This window comes from Alligator sinensis, unplaced genomic scaffold (assembly GCF_000455745.1).
Source record: "Alligator sinensis unplaced genomic scaffold, ASM45574v1 scaffold211_1, whole genome shotgun sequence".
In the NCBI taxonomy this organism is placed as follows: domain Eukaryota; kingdom Metazoa; phylum Chordata; order Crocodylia; family Alligatoridae; genus Alligator; species Alligator sinensis.
In genome coordinates, this window is record NW_005842024.1 from 1,774,884 (window position 1) to 1,798,140 (window position 23,257).

The window sequence follows — 23,257 nt, forward strand, 5'->3', positions numbered from 1 at the left end:
ACCAGGGGTGTGGGTTTGTTTTGGTTTTTTTTTTTTTTGGGGGGGGGGGTTAGGGGTGAGTTTAAGAACAAGACCAGTGGTTACTGGAAAAATGATGTCTAATGTCCTGTATTACATTTGACAGTATTTCGCATGGATTTCCCCTATAGCAGTAGAGAATAAATAATCTTTAAACAAAGGACGAAATGAGAATAAATTCATAAAAAAATTTCAGAGGAATGTCAGTCACATGTAGTAGATAACTCAAACTCTTAAAAACAAGAATATTTCACACTGCAAGATCTATTTAACCCTATTTCATGTGGTTTTCCAGATAAATATTTGTTCTCATTTGATTAATAATAATGCAATTATTAAATTTTCAGCCATGCAATTATTTGTAATGCATGTTCAACTCATGTAAAAACAATCTCCAGCTCCTCCTCCTCTGAAGCCAGCAGTCACTGACCCTTACGCAAGACTCACAACCCAATATTATTTCTGATTCTGGTCATGGCTTGATGTCGTCAGACCCTTAAGGCTGGGAACAGAAATACAGGTATTAAAAATTCATGACATCTTGGAACATAACCATTAAAAGTATACTTTAGTCTCAGATTAAAATGCATTCAAACACAATGTTATCTCTTACAATAATTCACTATGGACATATATCATTATAAATAAAATAGGTCCAAAATTATCTTTGTCCTGAATCTAGAGCAGTGGTTCCCAAACTCTGACAGATTGCGCACCACCAATTTAAAACAATACATCCTTAAGTACCACCAGCAAATTTTTGTCATATAAAGTAATTATAATAAATCTGTTAAAGCTGACAGGCTGCCTGTGTACCACTGGTGGTACATGTACCACATATTGGGAACTGTTGCTCTAGAGTGTCACAAAAAACATGTTCTTTAACTGTATTTGAGATTGTCCAATTATCATTGACTTTTGGTCTTAACTTCAGCAAATGTCTCAAAATCACAGAAGATCACAGGAAGTAAGTAAAGAGCAAAGTGACTTGGTTAAATGCTATAGATAACATGGGAGGGTAAGAGGCAAATTAGCAGGGCCATTGGGTAGTCATCCAAGACGACTGTATACTAATGCAAGTATGGGATCTAAAAAAGCAGACTGGAAGTCAGAGTATATGCACAACATTTTGATGTGATTGGGATAAATGAGATTTAATGGAATAATTCCCAAGACTGGATTATTGCCACAGATGGGGTATAATTGATAAAGGAAGGACTGGCAGGAGGAAAGGAAGCCTTATATATGAAAGATATTTATGTCTGTTTTGAGGTACAGAACAAAATTGGAAGCAGACTTGTTGAAAAATCACTTAAGGCAAGCAGAAAGAGTGATGTCATGATGGGCATCTACTATACACCCAACAAACAAGGACAGTGGCGGCGAATGAAGTTTTTGTTGTGAGGTGGCAAAGGCAGGGAGGTTTTTTGTTTTCTCATATATATATATATATATATATATATATACACACACACACACACACACACACACACACAGCAATTAAAGCATCCAAATCACAGTAACTGGTGCTTATGGAGAACTTAAATTACTGTGCTATGGGAGAGCAAAGGATCCTGCTATCCAGCCTGCTGGGTGCCCCAAGGGTCCAAAATTTTGATGGTGGGTACCATTCCACTGCTACCAAATTTCCAGACCCTTGGGAAGCCCCAGAGCCTGGAAAACTTGATCTTTTATACCAAATCACTCCAGCACATGGCCAGATCTGGGCCAGCATGAGGTCAGGCCAGTTGGGTACCAGATCTGGCTGCAAAGCTTTTGGCTGGTGTGCTGGATTAACTCAGACTGACCCCATGCACCATCCCCACACTACTTACTCATCCAGCCCACAGAGCTGCAACGTTGGGCACCACTGAGTTAGACTATTTCAGTCTATGTTTTCATAGATTCATAGATGTTAGGGTCGGAAGGGACCTCAATAGATCATCGAGTCCGACCCCCTGCATAGGCAGGAAAGAGAGTGGGGTCTAGATGACCCCAGCTAGATGCATATCCAACCTCCTCTTGAAGACCCCCAGGGTAGGGGAGAGCACCACCTCCCTTCGGAGCCCGTTCCAGACCTTGGCCACTCTAACTGTGAAGAAGCTCTTCCTAATGTCTAGTCTAAATCTGCTCTCTGCTAGCTTGTGGCCATTATTTCTTGTAACCCCGGGGGCGCCTTGGTGAATAAAACCTCACCAATTCCCTTCTGTGCCCCCGTGATGAACTTATAGGCAGCCACAAGGTCGCCTCTCAAACTTCTCTTGCGGAGGCTAAAGAGGTCCAGGTGCCCCAGTCTCTCCTCATAGGGCTTGGTCTGCAAGCCCTTAACCATACGAGTGGCCCTTCTCTGGACCCTCTCCAGGTTATCCGCATCCCTCTTGAAGTGCAGTGCCCAGAATTGCATGCAGTACTCCAACTGCGGTCTGACCAGCGCCCGATAGAGGGGCGCTCTATGATTCAAGAAAACAGAGCACATCTCTACATTTTTAGCATGGTCAGGGATATTAGCAATTTCTCATTGGTGGCTAAAAAGCCCTCCAAAACTGCCATATAGATATTTGTGAAATAAAAATAATACCATCAACATCTTACATTCTCAGAGAAGGGCAGAAAAGTACATTGTGGATAAATACTATTTAGGTTGCCATACTGTATTTGAACAAGCTTGGGGATGTTCAGATTCAGCGAGTTCTTAACACAGATGCAGTTTCATTCACCTGAAACAATCTTATGATTTAATCCTTGGGATAACTCTAACAGATCACAAAGTATTGTTGACTTCTTATATGCCCTAGTTATGCTTCTGCAGCAGCTCATCTAACATCTGGAATGTGTAACCTATTCTCAACTTTCCAATATGCCAATAGCTAATTTCGATCTCTGAGGGTGAGATTTCTGTGCTCCCCCTTCAAAGAGTTCAGCACAGAATTTACAAGAATCACTAAAGCAGGAAATGGTAAACTGGTTTAAAGCCATTTTTATAGCCTTATGAACCTGTTCTGCCCAAGCAAGACCAGAATTGGCGCAACTTACCAACTGCAACTATATCATGGCATGGAAGATGCCTGTGTGTGACTTTGTTGTGGACAAGCTGCTGCACATCAACTTCCACATGGCTCTTGACAGAATGGGACCTTGATCCAATGGCAAGGAGACCAAGACAACTGGGGATCTCATTCTGCTGCAGCCTTCATCCACCTCTGCAGCCATTGAGAGTCTAACATCTGCCTGGTCTGCTGTTGAGGACTTGCAGGCCCATAGCTCAGGGCTGGGCAAGCTTATTATAGTGGTGACCCGTACTCACCATGTCACAGCACCATCACAGGATATATGTGCCTTTTCAGGAGGGAAACCATTGCCATTTGCTGTCTTCACCACATCCTGGTGGTACTTCCACTGCTTGGTCGGTGACTGCTTATTTGTCAGTTACCCTGCTTATTTCACAGCTAACCTTCCCTGAAGTTCATTCCACTACCTGCCACTTGTGAACACACTGTGCATTAGTACAGCTCTGCCCCCCAGCCCTGTATCAGTCAGTAACTGCAATCTTCTCAGGCTTTTCCTAGGAGCTGCTGTGCTACCTGTTGTGGCCCTTCAATCAGTAAAACTGTTCTCTCATCCTGTATGCCAGAGATTGTGAAGGCAACATTGGAATGCAACTTTAGTTTTCTCCTGCAATACCTATGCCAGGAAATTCTGCATCAATTGAAAGTTATCGTTAAGGCCTTTACGTCAGCTAAAATGGCCACTGCAGCATAAAAAGCCTGAGTGGACGTAAGACTCTCTCACCACAAGACTCTCCTGCATGAACTTCAGTGGGACCCGTAGACAGAAAAAATCCAAATAATAGAAAATAGGGCTGTGTGAAGCTTTGGTCGCTGACTCAATTCGGCCCAAATTGGCGGCTGAATCTCCGAATCTGAATCGAATCAGGAGACCCTTTAATCTCTCCGAATCCAATCGGAACCCTCCCAATAGATTCAGAGAGATTCGATAATTCAGACATAGACACAACTTTAAATGTTTTTTTCTACATGCCTCAAGGTACCAGGCGGCTCGTGAATGCTGCAATGCTGGGGCGGCTGGAGTGTCCCATGAGAGGGGTCCCGAACACGTTCGGTGGTGGACACAGAGTGGACCAAAAGCACTTTTGAGTCGGCTGTGGAACACACAGGGGACTGCCCCCCAGCTCAGTGACTAGTGCCTCCTGGATCTGGGGGGGGGCACCCAGGGTTCCCCCATGACTGATTGCCAAGCCAGGAGCAGGGGGCACAGAATGAGAGGGACCCTCACACTCGGCAGTGGACCTGGAAGTGGACCTGGAACTGGACCAGGTCTGCCACTGAGCACACGGGGACCCGCCCTCCCCCCCCCACCCCTGCACTCCTGTGGGACGCTCCTTTTACCCCACCATCTTAGCATTCACGAGCCATGCCTGGTACCTCAAGGTTCATAGACAAAAATTTCAGTCGTAGACAGCTTTAATCGCTGATTCTCCAAATCGGCATCAAATCTTCAGATTCAGCCGAGTTAAATTGGGACAATGATCCAAATCAATTAATCAAATCACTGTCCCCCAAATTGGGCCAAATCCGAATCAAATACAGCCCGCTCCACACACCCCTCATAGAAAAAACTTTTTGAAGAATATAACTAACATCATGGATATATGAAGAATTTATGAATGGGAAGCTGTGAACTTTTGATTTCTTATTTTTTTTAAAGAAGAGGAAGGGAAAACTAATGTAAAAAAAAAGGAAGGGGGGATATTTATCAACTGACTGAATTAAGGAACAGAGAGCTATGATGTTTTGGCCCTTCTCTCCTTAAACTTTTTTTTTTTTTATTTACGATAGATATTTATCAACTACTTGAGCTGCAGAATGAAAAGTATTACAGTATGCTTGTCTTCTCAAACTGCTTACTGTTTACACAATATTCAATTTTGACAGTCATTGTCTCTAAACCAATATAATTTATTTAAATACTAGGTTGCTTACCAGACACGATTGTTTTGATAACACAGGCAATCCTGTGTTGCATTTCTATTTGGGCTGTGACTACAACAGACATTTTTTGTTACAGATCCAAAAGGTCAATTTACTCCAACAAAGACCAATAGTTTGCCAAGATCAGCTTGTCTAGTTTTTGATATCTGATCCTGTGGATTACACTCTTATGAAAAACCAGAGTTAAGAAATTTGAGAATATTTTTCATCTCCAACTATTGTGGACAGATTCAAAAGTCTGGCATGCTACCACAGAACTAAAGGGGGTTCATCTTGGCCCTGAAAAATCATGAAGCAAGTCCTCAAGGAATCTATTTCTAAGCATTTGGAGAAGATGGTGATTAGGAACAGTCAGCATGGATTCACCAAAGGCAAGCTGTGCTTGACCATCTGATTGCCTTCTATGATGAGATGACTCCACGCTTTGTGGATGCGTGGAGATCAGTGGATGTGATGTACCTTGCCTTTAGCAAAGATTTTGATATGGTCTCCCACAACATTCTCGCAAGCAGGCTAAGGAAGTATAGGTTAGATGAATGGACTGCAAGGTGGATAAAAAAATGGCTGGATCATTGGGCTCAAAAGGTAGTAATCAATGGCTCATTGTCTAGGTTGGCAGCCAGTATCAAGTGGTGTGCCTCAGGGGGTTGGTCCTGGGACCAGTTTTGTTCAATACCTTCATCAATGACCTGAAAAATGGGATGGAGTGCACCCTCAGCGAGTTTGCAGATGACACCAAACTGGGGGGCAGTAGTAGATACACTGAAGGGTAGGGCTATGATTCAGAGAGACCTATACAAATTGGACTTTCAGACAGAAAATAATCTCATGACGTTCAATGAGGACAAGTGCAAAGTCCTGCACTTTGGACCGGACAAATGTCATGCACTGAAACAGGCTTGGGATTGACTGGCTAAATAGCAACTCTGCAGAAAAGGATCTGGAGGTTACAGTGGCTAATAAGCTGAATATGAGCCAATAGTGTGCCATTGTTGCAAAGAGGGCTAACAGCATACTGGGCTGCATCAGTAGGAGTGTTTCCAGCGAATTGAAAGAAGTCATTATTTCCCTCTATTCTGCACTGGTGAGGCCACATCCATGAGTGATTGGTGCCTCCTGAAACTGTGGGGGCACCCTCAGAAGCCGCTGACCCTGTCAGGGGGGGCACCAGCCCTACCGACAGCATCAGGGGAGGCACATGCACCCCCCGTGCACCCCCTATCAGTTGCCTATGGCCACATCCAGAGTACTGCATCCAGTTTTGGGCCCCCCTACTACAGAAAGGATGTGGACAAATTGGAGAGTCCAGAGGGCAACAAAAGTGGCTAGGAGCTGTGGAACACGACTTATGAGGACAGGCTGAGGGAACTGGGCTTATTTAGTCTGAAGAAAAGACTAAACGGGGTTTTAATAGCAGCTTTCGACTACCTGAAGGGTGGTTCCAAAGAGGATGGAGCTGGACTATTCTCAGTGGTGGCAGATGACAGAACAAGGAGCAATGGTCTCGAGCTATGGCAAGGGAAGTTTATGTTAGATAGCAGAAATAATTTTCTCACTAGGAGGGTAGTAGAACACTGAAACATGCTACTCAGAGAGGTGGTTGAATCTCCATCCTTGGAGGTTTTTAAGACCCGGCTAGACAAAGGCTTGGTTGGGATGATATAGTAGGTGCTAGTCCTGCTTTGAGCAGGGTGTTGGACTAGATGACCTCCTGAGGTCCTTTCCAACCCTAATTTTCTATGATTCTCTAATTAGTTCAGCAATACTTCGGTCACATCCAGTCACACAGATACGAAACAAGTACAAGCTATTCAGCTGAGGCCAGAGTTCAGCACTCAGTAAATAAGGGACTCTCTCATTCAGTGTCCCAAATGCATATTTTAATTGTGTATTGGGTCAAAAACAGATTCTGTGAATATTAGAAACCGAGGTCTTTGGAATCAATAACATATTTAGGGTCTAATGATTCAGAACAAATTTTAGAAGTGTTCATTTTTAGATGCTAAGGGGCAGTACTTGACCGTAATCTCTGCTCATGGTAAAAAGTATTCTTTCCTTGTCTTCTAGGGAGTGGAGGACTTTGCTGTGAGCTAATGCTCTTGAGAACCTACAGACACTGAAGCTTGTGTGAACAAAATGCTGAACATTATTTTTATGACTGATCTTTTGCCGACTGCTAGTCTGATGTAGTAGATGCATCAGATTATGTTAAACATCTTGAGAATGATGAAGAACAGGACGCTGCTCCACAGAAATCTGCCTATGAAAACTTTAGAGCTCAGTGTGCTGCATTACAACCTGTAAAGATGTCCTGAATTAGTCCCCTTTTAAAAGCAGCTTATTTACTGTCTTTTCTGAGGTTTATGAGATCATGCCATCTGAATTTTGAAAAAAGTTACAGTTTATTCAGATGTTGAGAAAAGTGATTGGTAGCTGAAAGTGTCCAGAAGTTGGAAAAACAATGACTGGCTTAAATGTCTAAATGTGAATATGTTATGGTCTGGGTTAAAGTAGATGATGGCTAACCTTCAATTCTACGTTGCTTGTGACTTACTGTGTTTGAACTAATCCTAAATGAAAAATTGCTACGAGCATGTACAAGTGACAGCCGTATTAGAAATATGCTTTTCCAAAAACATTATAAATTGATCCCCCAAGTATTCTTTAAACTAAAAACAAAGATAAAATGGAACCCATCCCTCTTATAAAACTTTTATGTATCTTCACTTCCTGATGGTGCTGCCACCCTTCAGGAATATAAGAGAAAATGAATACCATAAAAGCACCAGAGAGCAGGGGAAAAGCATGCACAAGAACACTAATAAAGACATCATGGATTTGGCATGAGTGTTACACTTGCAAGCTGGTAGTATTACAGACTATAACAAGAACTTAAGCAACTTATAAAATGTATTATGAACCCATATGGACACCAGACAACATTTACCACATCCAAACAAGTTTATATTTTTACAGACCTGGACAGAATAGAACATGAAAGAACTGTTATCTATATCATCAACTGCAACAAGATAGCAGTGCCTTCTCTATCTGGCTACAGTACATAACAAAAATAACAGTTCTTTCATATATATTTTTCTCCAAGAACAAGTGTGAAATTATTTAATAATTCAAATAAAAACAATTACAAGAAAATGGAATATGCTGAGTAGTCATGATGACCTTTTTTCAGATTAATGCAGATAACAGAAATATATTAATCTGCTGCTGCTCCAGCAGCTCCTCCTACTCCTGTCCTGCTGTGCTGTTCCAGCCACCTTCCACCCATTTGGCTGCCCATAGGTGGTTGCTCATTGCACCAGGCAGGTGGAATGAGTGGAAGGTGGCCATGAGCTGAAGCTGGAGCTGAGGCAGGAGCCACTCAGCTGCAGCTTCCTTCCCACCTGGTTGGGCATGTCGTGCCTGGCACATACCCCCACAGACATCATCACTTCCAGGGCAGGAGGAGGAGACGCCGAAGGCAGGGGAGTTGAGCAGTACCTAGACCTGGGCAGCTGAAGCAACAGCCAGAGCAGCCTTGCTAGGAAGCTGTGTGTGTTGAACTGGGGCCAGGGCAGTGCTGTTGGCAGGTGTAGGCAGAAGCGCAGAGTGGGCTGCCCTGGGCATGGTGCGGGTTTCCCATACCCCCAGCCAGCTCCTGGGGCCTAGTGTACTAATTGCCCCCTAAAATGTGCGCACTCCCTGCACAGTCCCTCTTCCCCCACCCAACAACATACAAGAGCAAGACTATTTTGAGCTATTATGCAATCGCCTCCATAGGCGGCATGTGCCTACTGAGACCGGGGAAGCATGGCGACCACGTGCAGGCAGTGACGCAAGCACCAGTAGCGAGGACAGGCCAAGTGGGGACTGTCTGCAGGCAGCTGTGATGGTGTCCGTGGCTGATTGCCAACTGTGGGGGGGGGGTCCCCCACTGCTGGACACCAAGCCTAGAAATGCCTGCCTCCCCACCTCCCGAGGGATGGGGAAACCAGTGCACCCCCTACACTTTGCCTATGATCACCTTTATATATACTACTCAAAAAAAAACAGGACAAAAATTATTTTTGAAATAAAATTAAAATATTATAATAGATGTTTGGTTGTTAGCACATGACATATCTATAATTTGTTAAAATGATATCTTCTGAAATATTTTTGTGTGTGTGGCCCTCAACAGCTCACCAAAACTTGTTAAGTGGCCTACCAGATGAAATAACTGCCCATCCCTGCATTAAGCCTATCTGTGTGCTGAGGCTACATGCTGCAATAGCTTTATTCCTAGCTAGGACTCAGGGCATTCAGGGTCCACCATACATACATATGCTTATTGCTCAGATTATATTACTAGACCAAGAAAAAAGATTTCTGTGTTTAATTTACAATGTAGGAATGCTCTAAATATTTTTTAAAAAGCAATACTGGATACCTGCTACAAGTTTTACTTTGACCCTTCAGATATCAGTGCATGCTTCAGTTCTTTATTAGCGGGTTTAAAATCTAGTCCGAAATCAACTAAAGTTTTAGGAGGAGCTCCTGTTTCAATGTTTTATGTTAATGCAATTATGCTTCATTATCCCTTGCATGATCATGGGTCTCTTATGTATTAAAAGGTGGGATTTGTTTGCTTGATATATGAGGAGATGCATAAAGCAGTCCTTATCTTTAAAAAAATAGAAATTATTTTTCTATTTTTCTACACATGGGAGATGTGTAAGCTCCCATGTGTAAGTTCTAATACACATGGGATATCAACATAGCTTACCTTCACTAAACGTGAAAACTGGAAAATGTTGGACAACTGTGCATTTTCATATTTGCAGGATTAAATTAAGGAATACATTAGCTTGCATGGTACTTTGCTGACAAGTTTTTTTCATGCTAATATTGGTGCTTCAGTAAGTTTGCCATAAACTCAGTGTTATCTTCCTGATTTTACTTTTTACTTGACTTTCTAAACTTTCTTTTCTGAACACAAATGGCTATATTCCCACTAATTTAATACTGTTCTATTTTCTCCCAGTTTATGGCACAATGGGATTCATGTCTTATATTGAATTCTGAAGGCCACACACTGTACTTTTTAGGGTGGAAATTACTGCAAAAATTAATGTATACTTTATCAAAGTAAAAGCCTGCCTCAATTCAAGACAGAAAATTACTAAAAACAACAACTAAAAGAAGTTCTGTTTGCATTGTTTTTAAAGTAATAATGATTTGTGAACTTCAAACTGGAACATGTTTTCATTCTAAAGAGAAAAATGTTTTCTATAAATCACCACCACATGGTGGTGCTATAATTCCACTTTACTGCATATACTACTACATCTGTACACAACCTCAAATCAGTACCAAAAAAAAATTATTCTCTCTAGAAGAAATAATTTTCATAATTATTTTAAGATACCAGGAGTGATTTGTGAACCGCCATCACCATTATAAAATTTGTTTTACAGAGTGCCTAAAATACTTTAAGTAGATGAGGTTTATGTAAGAGTGTTGAACATTTTCACACTTGTAGTTTACGTGACAGTAATGGACCATCTGTTCTTTTTGGGGGGGCAAAATAAAGTCAGTCCATATCGACATATTTATTAAACAAATGAACAATTATACTGCATCAAATAGATTTCAGTTTGCAACAGGTCATCTGAATGCCTTCTTCATTTGCAAACTATACTATAGAAATCATTTGACATCATCTGCTCTTGCAATGTCACTAGAGAATTTTTTCATATGAAGTGACAGAATGTGGATAGCTGTCGCACAAGTACAAAGTTTCTTGACATGATATGCTTTCATTCTCAGTAATTTAAAAAGAATTTTAAAAATTCATCTCCATATGCCAACTAATACATACACTTGTACCTTTGATTTGATTATATCATGTTTATGGAAGTCTTACATCTACTTATGTCTCCAAAGAGAAGTTTTATATGGTTTCAAATCATAAAAATGTTGTGTATCTTTGTATACTGGATGGTCTCCATCTGTGCTGCTGGTCTTAAAATGTGTTGGGTAATAGAGCACTAAAACACTCAACACATCTCTCACAGTCAAAGTCTGTGGACTTACTTACACACTTTAGTGTTTAGGATCAAACTGACCCTCACTTCGGCAGTGTTAATGGAAGCCATAATGTGTTGGTGCTTTCTGACTAAGCATGAAAATTTATATTTAAAAAAACAAAACAAAAAAGTTACACATTTACAATATGTGTATTTAAGTTTTCATTAAGACTTATTCAACAGTACAGATGGCAAGATGGTATGTATGAAAGTCTCTTGGGTGCAATATGTAAGTCCCAGCTGGAGTGTTTCCAACAGGATGTAAACCATGGTCCTCTAGCCTGCACTTTAAAAAACATATTACTTAGCACGCTGCCAACAAATGTCAACACAGAAACACACTGCTGTAATGACTTCACTCCACAAAAAATATTTTTTAAACAAAATTTTCTGAAGCAAAAGATTTAAAAAAAAAGATGTAAAAAAACACTCCAAAAGGTAGTAGAAAACATTTATTCTCTAAGCAAAAATAAAAACATTATGGGTATTAAAATGATAATATTAAAATAAATTTTGTACTGTACACATTTACATCATAGCCTTGAGATCCAGAAGTCTATCCAGGACATGAACTAAGAGCCGTTGCTTGAATTTTTCAACAACTCTGAAGTTTCTTCAATCCTAAAAATATTTAAAATTTTTAAAATATAGTAAAAACATTTATTTCGTACAATGATGTTAAAATATTGCCGTTAACTTTTCTTGTCTTTTTGCATTGGTCAGCCTACTAAATTTACTATTAGTTGAGAATAAATACAAAGAAAAGGAAGAAACCCTCCCTCCCCCAAAATAAAATTAATGACAGAGGTAATTCACACATCCCTTATCACAAATCAGACCTAAAAAGCTGTCACCATCACAGGGCTTAGAGGGTTGCAATGGGATAGATAAAGAGATTAATAATTTTTGCTTTTTGAGGTAATTCGTATAATGCAAAATTCTGATTGTACAAGTTATGATGATGATGCATCTTATTTTACTTTGACAAGTATAATTAAAATTCTTTCTATTCGTAAATTTTCTTTACAAATCTAAAGACCAGCATCTAATTGTTCTGTGATATCTTCATAATCTAGGACTGTTTACTTCATTTAAAATTTCATCTCAAAATTCAGTAACAAAAAAAGCTGAACCATTTTACCTAGTTCCAGTAACCTCTTATCAGACTATGAAAAATACTTATATTGGTCATCAACCAATTTCTAAATGCTCTTTAATCCCAAATTAATACCATTACGCTGCTTGTTAGAAACCAAAACAGTGACTCATCCCACAAATGCAGAACTGTAAGTGGATTTATTATCCAGTGGAGTCATAAGGAAATGCCACACCTGATGTAGAGACCTTTGAGGTTTGGAACACATATGCGCATTCTATATATGATTAGTCCAGTACAATTCCCTACTGGGAAATGAATTACTGCTGCCCTTTTCTATTACTTACATTTTACTTATCCGTTCCATTCTTTGTCTTGTTGTCTCCTGCAATTTAAAAGCAACAAATTTAGTCAATTCTTCAAAGCCAACATTCTTCAGTGATGGACTTTTAACCTGGAGAATTCATGAAAAAAAACTACTTTAAGCACTGTTTACATATCAAAAGGATTTTTATGAGACAGACCTAGATGAAGTTTTGCATAGTTTTGCAGTGTTTTGCTAATAGTATATACAACTAAAACTAATGCTTACTTGTTCTCTTGACCTTAGAAAGGAAATCAACTAAGCATTTGCCAGTTTTACTTACCTTTGAAATCTCTGTCAGACTATGATAATTAATGGTCGTGGCTTTGGGAGATGGGTCTGTGGATAATTGTGAACTGTATCCAGACGACTGATGAAGACTCTCTGGCATCTCCTTCTTCCTTTCTATATCTAAGGAGAAATATCCATTTTTAGGTCACCTTTGCCTTTTTGCTCTTTTGTAGCAGGGTCAGCAATCGAACAGTTTGATTTACAGTATGTAACAACAGAAGAGAATGCATTGTTTAGACAGAAAAATGCTACTGGTGAAGGTCCAAGATGGGTTTCTCATTCTTTTAAAAAGCATGAACAGAACACACAACTATGACACAGAAAGAGAGAAGAAATTCCAATAAAGATTATAGAGGAATGTTACATTTATCATTATTACAGTCAATTCAAACACTTAAGCAAGTACAATAATTGACCAAAACATTACATAATAATTTCAGATAGTTCATCTTTGTTTTCTTATTATAAACCACTTTTCTCTTGTAGATGTATGACCTTTTAAATTCTATTGCTTAAACTCAGCTTCCTTATACTAACGATCTTTGTAAACATTTTTAAGATTGAAGCTTGCACAAAAATGTTTTTAATGTGCTTCTGTTCAGATATGAAGTATAAACAGCAGAAATAAAAAAGTGACTACATTTCCTATTTTTAAGTTTAGGACTAGTATTCATTCACCAAAAGCAAATCCAATTGGCGTAGAGCTAAGCCAACATTAAGTGCTTCAAGGAATCCCATTCTTTATATAAGGAAATCTTTGGTGCTATGCTAACTTTTTCTTTCATTAGAATAATTGTCCTGAGTACCAAAGGAAAGCATGCCTTTCAATGTTAAAAAATAGCATAGCATTTTGTTGTCTTTATGTAGTTAATGGATCCTAGATTCAGAAAAGCATTAGGATATGAATTATTTATTAAACAATTATTCAGTAGAAGAGCTCAGAGGCATCAGATGTCAGCTATTTTGTACCATGTGATGAGTGAAATTTAACTTTGGACACACAGTAAGGATAGTGTAGCAGAGTGGCAGAAACAGTGCCTGGCAGAACCTTGTATAGGTGACTAATTCCAAAAATATAGTTGTGTAATTCCAACTGTGGATGTCACAGCAAGCTTCTAGTGCAGAAATAGTATTTGTTTTTAATGGTATATAAGATTTGGTATATCTGTTCACTTGCTTGTCATGAGAGTTAAAGTTGTATAGCTATTTAAAATATTTTAGTTATAAATTATTAATATTGATTGTTGCCAAAAAATATCATATTCATTGATAACGGGCATAAATCGTTAAGAATAAGATTCTAACATAAGGAAGATTATAAACTGCAGGCCCTACCAAAACATTCTAAGTAAAGTATATTCCCCCACACACCACTATGGGTAAAATATGGTTCTGACAGCATCTCAGAACTTTAACATTCATATTACCTTTCCAGACTAGAATTGCATAAGGTGTTTCAGAGCTAGGGACTTGGTAGAATCCCAAACATTTCAAATATGGACATTTAATGTTAAAATATTCTCAGTCTGCAAACTACATTGCCAAACATCTAACCACTAAACACCAGATTCAACCATAATTGTGGAAGAGTGGGATCATAGAGGAGACCTAAGGTCTGTAAAAAGGAAGTAGAGCGCTTGAGATGTTTGGTAAGTCCTTGGTGTCAGGGCTACCTTTTAAAAAACAAAAAACAAAAACAAAAAAACCCAGAAAGGAGTAGGGTCTCAACATCTATTATTCTTTCAATTACTACATGAAAAGCAGTTCTTTCCCATTTCCCATTCTGATGCTCTCAATCCTAATAAAAAGAGAGAGGGAAGAGGTTCTTCAGCACTTTGTGTCTGGAGCAGGTAAAGAAGGACATATTGCCAATATTATTATTGGTAGTGGGGATAACGAGTGGTAAAACAGAAAAACTTAAGATTAAAATGGAAATTTAAGATTCAAGCCTAACTACAGGGTGATTCCCACTGAGGAAGCAGGAAAAACATCTAGTCTCAAACTTTTTACAGACCTCCAGTTGTACCTGTTGCAACACAATCTAGCACAATTGGGCCCTTTTACTCTTCTTTCACAAACCACAAGTCAAATTTACTCTATTGTGACATTTAGGCAGTTCTGTATGTTCCACTTCTGGGCCAGTTATTTTTTGCCCCAAGAAAATAAAAACAGATCAAATTGAGAGAGAGAGAGAGAGAGAGAGAGAGATTAAAGACGACAGATTCACAATAATGAACTGTTCTACTGTTAAACTTAAAAATGCAGGTAGGAAGTTAGTTAGAGACAATAAATGAGACAGAATTTTAAGTGTGAACTTAAAATTAAAATAGTGATTACAACAAAAAAGCTAGGGTGGGGAACCAATTAGACCAAAATGAGTGAGGAAGAAATGAGGAAACCCAACTTTCTAAAGTTCAAGATTATGGATAGTGCTCAAACATGGACATGACCAAGTAGTACATATGAGACCACAAACAGAAAAAGGGCAGATGAGATGGGTTTATATTTGATACAAGAATATGGGCAAGATAAATGTGTCACTGAATAAGGCTACAGAATTAAATACAGAAAGAAATGGAAAGAAAAGTGCATCAAAAACCGATTTCCAAGAAAGGACTCTAGTTTATAATTAGAATGAATTTGTCAGAGTAAGCGATCAGATCTGGGGGAATAATTCATACTATTTGAGGAAAGAAAGGCAAGCAAAAGAGAAGAAAAGATAGATGCTCAGTGGTGTCACAAATAGCTATAAATGCAGTGTCTTACCATATTTTCTTGTATACGATACAACCCCAGAAAAGATCTGTCCCTTGTAGGGAAGCTGGAATTCATGAAATTTCTCCCCACATCCAAGGCCCATGGCTGCATCCAAATCACTGTTGCTAAGGTGAAAGTTAAGGTTTTGGCCCCCCTCTTACCCACTGCTGAATCTGTAGCAGATTTTTGCTGCTCAGGTGAAAGCTACTGCCAATTCAGCAGTAGCTCTGAAAGAGTTAAAATCAAAGCAGATAGTGCAGATTGCACTCTGTTGCCCCTTCCTTTATGGCTGGGAAAGGAGAACAGCCTGACAGCCATTCCAGCATCCTTATGTAGCCACTGAAGCATAAAATTCAGTTTCCATTCTTAAGATATGCACCCCAATTTGGGGGTGATTTTGAGAAAAATGGGCATGTGGCATGAAAGTAAACACAATATTTTTCTCTATAATAGCTAACTACGCTTATTTGTGAGGGCACATACAAAAGAAAGCATTTTATAAAACATAAGATGAAAAAAGTGATTAGAACAACAACAACAACAAGGCAAGATGGGGAAGCTAGCTAGGTCATAGTGGGCACATCTACACCAGACATTGACTGCAGAGTTCCCCAGTTAGTTTCACAGTAAATATCTCAGTGGCTACACATGCTATTAGGCTGCAGGAAACTCAAACTCAGCAGCAGGATAATATTTGTAAATACAAGTATTATTCTGCTGCAGAGTTTTTTACTCTGATGCAATAACGCATGTGTGATGCTGAGGGGCTGGGGCATTAGCTTCGGTGCTGGGCTGCCTGCCAGCTAGCCCCGGAAAAGAGCCAGCCAGGCCATCCACAGCACATTGAGCCAGGCAGGAGCATCCCTGGGCTGGTACGCTGACCCCCCGGCATGCCTGAGAGCAGTAAACTCTGGTGCAATAAGTGGTGAAGTTAATTGCTTCACGTTAATTGCATGTGTAGACACCCAGTGAGAAAGGAAAATATGCTAGTAACCCACACAACAGGCTATTTCCAAGGTTGGGTTAGCGCCTGAAACTGAATCTTTTAAAAAAATCCTGAGAAGCTTTCAAATGTAGAGTATCTATTTAAACAAAGTAAAATCTTACAATACAATTTTATCTGAGGTTAGCAAAAGTTATATTAAAAAAAATTAGTTAAAATATTATAAATCTTACCAGGAGACACTGGAATCATATTCCTACTAGAGGTACATTCTTCACCTATATTGTTGAATTCTGTAGATAAGTCACTCTGAAACAGTAGGAGATTTTGCCAGTTACAACAAAAAAAACCGTTAGCCACACATCTTACATAAATGCTGAGCATAATGAGAATGATAATCAAATATTGAATATATGCATAGATTTTTACTATACTGAACCAATATTACAAGCAGTTTTATGGAACTGCTTCTGTGGAGTAAGAGCCCTAGCAGACATTCATTTATTTGTGCAATGGGATCTGATCCCACATCCCCAATATCACACATGCTGCTATGTCAGACATGCATGACACCACACATGATTTTTGGGACCCAGGATCGCATCCTGTTGCACCTTCGTTGAGGTGGAGGACCCCTGAATCAGTTTCCCAGTCTTCAATCCAGGGGTCCCCTTGTGCCTGGCCCTTAAAGACTTTTACAGACTCACCAGACAGCCCAACATCAGAGACTGGGTCCCAGATGTCAGTGTGCATGGTGCACTTTCAAGGGGCAGGTGCTGACTGTGTTCCAGGCCTGGGACAGAGCTGCTCCCTACCCCTTGAAAAGTGTGCAGTATAGCCTATGCACTGGGATAGTTAGAGCTCTGAGGCTTTAAATGCACCACACTGCTTTAAATGTTGCAACACATGGACTTACACTGCATGTCTTTCAAGGAATAGGAGTGGCAGCCCCTGGTGGAAAGGGGCTTGAAAGGGGCATCGTGTAGCCCAAATCTAGGAGCAGATCCCCATCCTGTCCCCCTCCTTCCCCACATGTTCAAAGGGCACGCATGCAGCTGGGCTGCTTATGGGTGCAAGAAGCAACTCTCTGATCTCAGTCTCCTGCACCGAATGTTTTCTGTGCATTCAAATTAAGCGTGATACTAACTAGCCAAAAAGATGTTCTGTGCTTACTGGACCATCTTTGTGGCTCATTTGCCATTTTATTGGACCATAAATTGCTTGCAAGTGGGGAATGTTGCAATTTATAGAGTGGTTAATGCATTAAATGTGCCGTATTCTGTTGAGGACCTAGAACATGTAAAATGTAACCTTTTACAATGTTACACATATTTATATCACACATTAAGTAGATCAGTCTTTTTTTTAAATAGTAACCCTGCTGTAAAACCATACAACAAAGTTTCAAAACTGAGTGTCTAGCAATTCAGATGTAATCATTTGATCAGGCTAGAAGTCTGATTAAAAATAAACACAAACAAGTGATGTTGCTCTCAATAGAAAGGATTAGTTAGTGCACAAGTGCCTCATTAAGTACTAGGTCATGAATTAGGAGTCTATACTTTGGATTTGCATATATAACTTCAGGTACCCAAATCTGAAAATTCTGGTCAAAGTATCTGGTTGAAAGTAATTGTTTTAAACACTGTAATATCAATTCTGCCTAGAGTTGATCTCATTCTTTAAGAAAATGGTTATTCCTTTTGTTGGGTTCCTGAAAAGCTTTCTAGGACATTTTCTTATATAAAACAGGAGAAACGTAGGAATATTTTTCCTTTCAGGAGGGGTGATTTATAGAATCACAGAAAATTAGGGTTGTAAGGGACCTCAGGAGGTCATCCAGTCCAACTCCTTGCTCAAAGCAGGACCATCCAACTGTTTATCTAATTTAGGCACTGATCACACAAGCTAATCTACAGAGGCAGGCATTGAAGGGTTGTACCTCTCTGGATCAGTTTGCAGTCCCTTTGGGACTAGAACTGTTTGCATTTCAGGAAAGCGCCGTGTGACTTTATGATGCAGGGAGAACGTGTGTGTGCCTGTACAAAATCTACCATCCTGATATGTGAGGTAAAAGACATTAAACCAACTTTATTTCAGTTCAAAGTCAGAACACAGAAGTTAAAAAAATACCAGAGTTATACTGTGGCGACCTTAAAATCTACCCACTTGTGCACCCATAATATATAATGAATGAGGTACAAATTCTTGGGGAAAAATGTTTTCACATAATTAAATTAAAAATTGTGTCATTGCATTTACACTACAGAAAGAAACAGTTATATTGTCACATTTTAACAGAATTTTTAAAATGTAATTTTCTAATTTAATGAAACAAAATATTAGGATGCAAAGAAGTATAACACCCCGTCTTGAATCATTTTATCAATCTGAACATGAAGCTTGGCATAGACTACCATTGGAACTACAGGAGCTGACAGTAACAGAATGCCAGGAATGGGAGACAAGCTCCAGAGACCATCAGATATCAGTGCCCTTGAGTTAGTTCAAGATGGCAGCTCTGCTCAGTTCCCCCTCATTCCTTTTTTACTTTTGCTTTGGCATCTTCAGAGCTTTCCAGTGTGGTATATATTTTAGCAGCAGTAAAGACCTAATCATATAATGGTCATGTTATTTTGACGTTGCCAATTTTTTCTGAGGAATGAATGCAAAGAATGAAAAGAAGCAGCAAGTGTCAAAGGTTTTTCTCTCTACAAAATGTTAACAGAATTTCATGGAACAAACAAAGCAAAATTCTTTAAAAGTCAAAAGGTTTGTTTTTTTTCTTGGCAATTTCCAAAGGCCTGTTGTAATTAATAGAGCAGTGACATTTCCTCAAAGGAAAGCTCACACAGATCACTCCTATACTGAAAAGCTAAAAAACAATGCCACACACAAACTGGATCCAAATATGTCTTTGTACACTTCCACTCTTACAATATCCAGGGTATAATATATCTGGTTAGATGTTTTTAAGAGGAACTAGTGTTAAATATCTGAAGTGTCAACCAACTAAAATCCCTCAGACTAATCCTCAATAAAAATGTAAATATACATTGTTATATGTATTTATAATTTTTTTGAACAGATATAGTGTTGTTGAAAGGTTCCAGACTAGAAATAATTTTGGACAGGTACAGCAAAGCTAGCCAAGGTGCAAGCTTACCAGTACTTTCAATCTGCTTCAATTGTGACCAAATGGAACCATTTATGAAAGAGTGGACACTGCAGTCTTTATGATCCCAAACCTCTTGAAACCACTGTAATTCTTATGATGGTTGTAGGATTTGAAAAAATAGTAGTAAATTCATTCATAAAAATGAGTGAACAGACATCAGATGGTAACACTACTCAGTCATTCCCAATCTGAGATAAATTCAAACTATAAGCAAAAACTCCATATGTAATCTTTGAACAATTAGATCTTTTTTAAGCTATCATGGGAACAGATTGGATCAAACGTATTAAACTTCTATACATATGCTCCATGGGGGGGAAATAAAACTTTGGATGAAGAAAACAATTTAAAAGTGATGCAGAAAAAAAACATATTTTATGTTTATAAAAATCAAGGATATTTCCAAGTTTCTACAATTGACAAAAATGGTCCGATACAGGAAAATGTAGAATAAATAAAAAATAGCCTTCATAAGCTTTAGCAACTTTCCATAAAATGTCGATTCAACTTAAGTATTATAAGAACAAAACTGCAACTTTATAGTAATACCCTGATACTATTAGCGATCACAACATACTATATCTGTGAATATATATCATTCACAGATATAGTGTGCTACAATCACTGGTATTATCTTGCAAGACTGAACATAATTGTATTTTATATTAATATAAAATATAAAAAAAATATTAATAGTTTTATACACACACTTCAAAATTTTACAAAACTGTTCTATAACCATGTAAAGTAGTATTGATTTGCTGTGGCATGTTAAGTACATCTAAGATCACCAACCCTGTAAATTTTCAGAAAGTTTAATGTTCTTCACTTTTGGCCATGCACCAGAGGAATCCCATGCCCTTGGTCAGAAATTTATGAGAATACAATGAATCAAGCAGAGGATTTCAATGAGAAACTGCTCAAGGAAGCAGAAAAAAATGGAGCTAATCCATTAACTTGTTTCCATGCCACTGAAATTACTGCTGAAGTCTTGTTCTTACCTTTTCATATGTATTCAAGAAGTTATGCTATTTCAGATCTTCAGGCACATTTTTCTACATCTAGAAGTATGGTAGGAAACCTAGATACATTTGATAGAATGAAGGCCTAGAGCAAGGGTGGGCAAAATGCAGCCCGGGGGCCCGATGTGGCCTGCCAGGACATTCTATCCAGCCCGTGGCCCCTAAAAAACTTAGAAAATTAATATTTATCTGCCCCTGGCTGATTATCATGCAGCCCTCGACGGCTCGCCAAAACACTGTAAGCAGCCCTCTGCCCAAAATAATTGCCTGCCCCTGGCCTAGACAAAATGCTTCTGACAAAAATATTCTGTTTTTCAGTGATAAGAGCTTTCTTTGGGAAAGTAAATAAACAATATTTAACTTTACCATGAGTGTTACTTTAGCTGTCTCTTATAGATTACTACAGTCAAAGTAGGGCTGCACACCATAGCTGGATCCAGACATGAAGGCACATGTGGTTTGTGGTGCCACAAACCACATGCCTGGCACGTTAAAACATATCCCATAATGCAAATTTGCAAGGAAGCAGGAAACTTTTCAGTAATTAAGTCACAAAAAGGATGCTTATAAGTGGAAGCTTGGACAAATAAATATGGAGGAGTGTAAAAGCATGCAGGGATGAAGTCAGGAAGGCCAAAGCGCAATTGCAGTTGCAGCTAGCAAGGGACGTGAAGGGTAACAAGAAGGGTTTCTACAAGTATGTCAGTAGCAGGAGGAGAATCAGGGAAAGTGTGGGTCCCTTACTGAATGAGGGAGGCAACCTAGTGACAAAAGATGCAGAAAAGGCTGAAGTACTCAATGCCTTTTTTTGCCTCAGTCTTCACAGGCAAGGCCGCTCCCACACTACTGCACCAGGCAGCACCATTTTGAGGAGGAACTGAGCAGCCCTCAGTGGTGAAAGAATAGGTTAGGGACTATTTACAAAAGCTAGACATATACAACTCCATGGGGCTGGACAGGATGCACTCAAGGGTGTTGAGGGAGTAGGCTGATGAGATTGCAGAACCACTGACCATCATCTTTGAAAATTTGTGGCGATCAGAAGAGGTCCGAGATGATTGGAATAGGCAAACAGAGCGCACATATTTAAGCAAGGGAAAAAGGAGGATCCAGGGAACTACAGACCAGTCAGTTACACCCCAGTCCCTGGAAAAATCATGGAGCAGATCCTCAAGGAATCCATTTCTAAGCACTTGGAAGAGAAAAAGGTGATTAGGAACAGTCAGCATGGATTCACCAAGGGCAAATCATGCCTGACCAACCTGACTGCCTTCTATGACAAGGTGACAGGCTCTGTGGGTGCAGAGAGACCAGTGGATGCGATATACCTTGATTTTAGCAAGGCTTTTGATATGGTCTCCCACAACATTCTTGCAGGCAAGCTAAGGAAGTATGGGCTAGATGAATGGATTGTAAGGTGGACTGAAAACTGGTAATAGTAACAAGTTAAATTTTTCTATTACACAATGGTACACTGAACCAAACAGTAGTGAAGCTCCTCCAATAACTTCCTCCAAGATATGCATTAATCAAATGCTTGCACAGTAGTTATCCATGGTGAAAAAATATATATAAAATAAAAATAAAAGAGCTATTCTTGTAGTTCCCTCAGGGATGCAGTTTCCTGCCAGTAGCCCCTATTATAATCAATGCTGCTACTCCAAAGAGCCTGAGGAAATAAATGTGCTCTTTTTTACTGGACAGTCACTTGGTAAGTAACAAGAAAGAGAAAAAAAGCCTCATGGAGAAAGTGGAGTTCCCTATTGGCCTCTTTTGTTGATAGGTAATGACCGCCAAACACTTCAGAATTAATGCATATCCTTACTGCTAGATAGTATAACAAATAATACATTATTTATTGAATAAAATAGAAACTACATGTATACCTTTTTTGACTGCAACAACAGTTCTGTTTCAAGAAGCAAGACTCGGCTCAGGAGATTATTCCAGTCCTTCTCATCTATAATCACCTTCCCTTTCAGTCTCTCTTCTAAAATGTGTAGCTTATCTTCCATCCAATTTAGTTTATGTAGCTTCTCCTGGCAATCAGCAAGCTGGTTCTTTAGCAGTTCAATTTGACTGTTATCCTCTGTGACCTAGGAGTAAGACAAGTAATAGGTTTTTTCCAATTTAGATACAAATATATTTTATAGACTAAAAAACAGTTTGTTTTACTTGCTTACGGGTAATTTTAGCCATTGTGATGTACAGGGATCCAGGCTTTCCATTTACTGCAGAAAAACTCGAAGGAAAAAAATGTGGACTTTCTCCTCTAAAGGAGATTTTCTGCCAGCAGCCTTTCAGCCTGCAAGTAGCTGCTTGGGGCTAGGAAAAGCAGGGGGAGGGCGACTGGAGGCAGGGGTGCCATGTGCGTGTGTGCACACGTACATACATGTGGCCAGAATACAACCAGGCAGGGTGGTGGAAGCAGCCCTGGCAGGTAATTTTATAGGGATGGGGGTTAGAGGGCCAGGACTTAGGGACTGTCTGGGGGGGCGGGTGGGAGGGGGG

The 23,257-nt window shown here is 39.4% G+C and overlaps 1 protein-coding gene across 6 annotated transcripts in view; it reads right to left on the bottom strand.

Moving 5' to 3' along the window:
* Nucleotides 1-125: 125 nt before the first annotated feature.
* Nucleotides 126-23,257, bottom strand: part of CEP44 (centrosomal protein 44) — a 52,585-nt gene continuing 29,453 nt past the window's right edge. For 5 of the 6 annotated variants that reach the window (XM_025202418.1, XM_025202416.1, XM_006022221.3 and 2 more), the window contains 5 exons: nt 22,633-22,842; nt 16,780-16,855; nt 12,839-12,966; nt 12,539-12,576; nt 11,513-11,716 (listed from right to left, as the gene is read on the bottom strand). In XM_025202418.1, the coding sequence (XP_025058203.1) occupies nt 11,668-11,716; nt 12,539-12,576; nt 12,839-12,966; nt 16,780-16,855; nt 22,633-22,842 (501 nt within the window). In that variant the 3' untranslated portion in view covers nt 11,513-11,667. Of the gene's footprint in view, nt 521-11,512; nt 11,717-12,538; nt 12,577-12,838; nt 12,967-16,779; nt 16,856-22,632; nt 22,843-23,257 lie in introns of those variants that run through there. The other variant, XM_025202417.1, reaches the window with a different exon arrangement.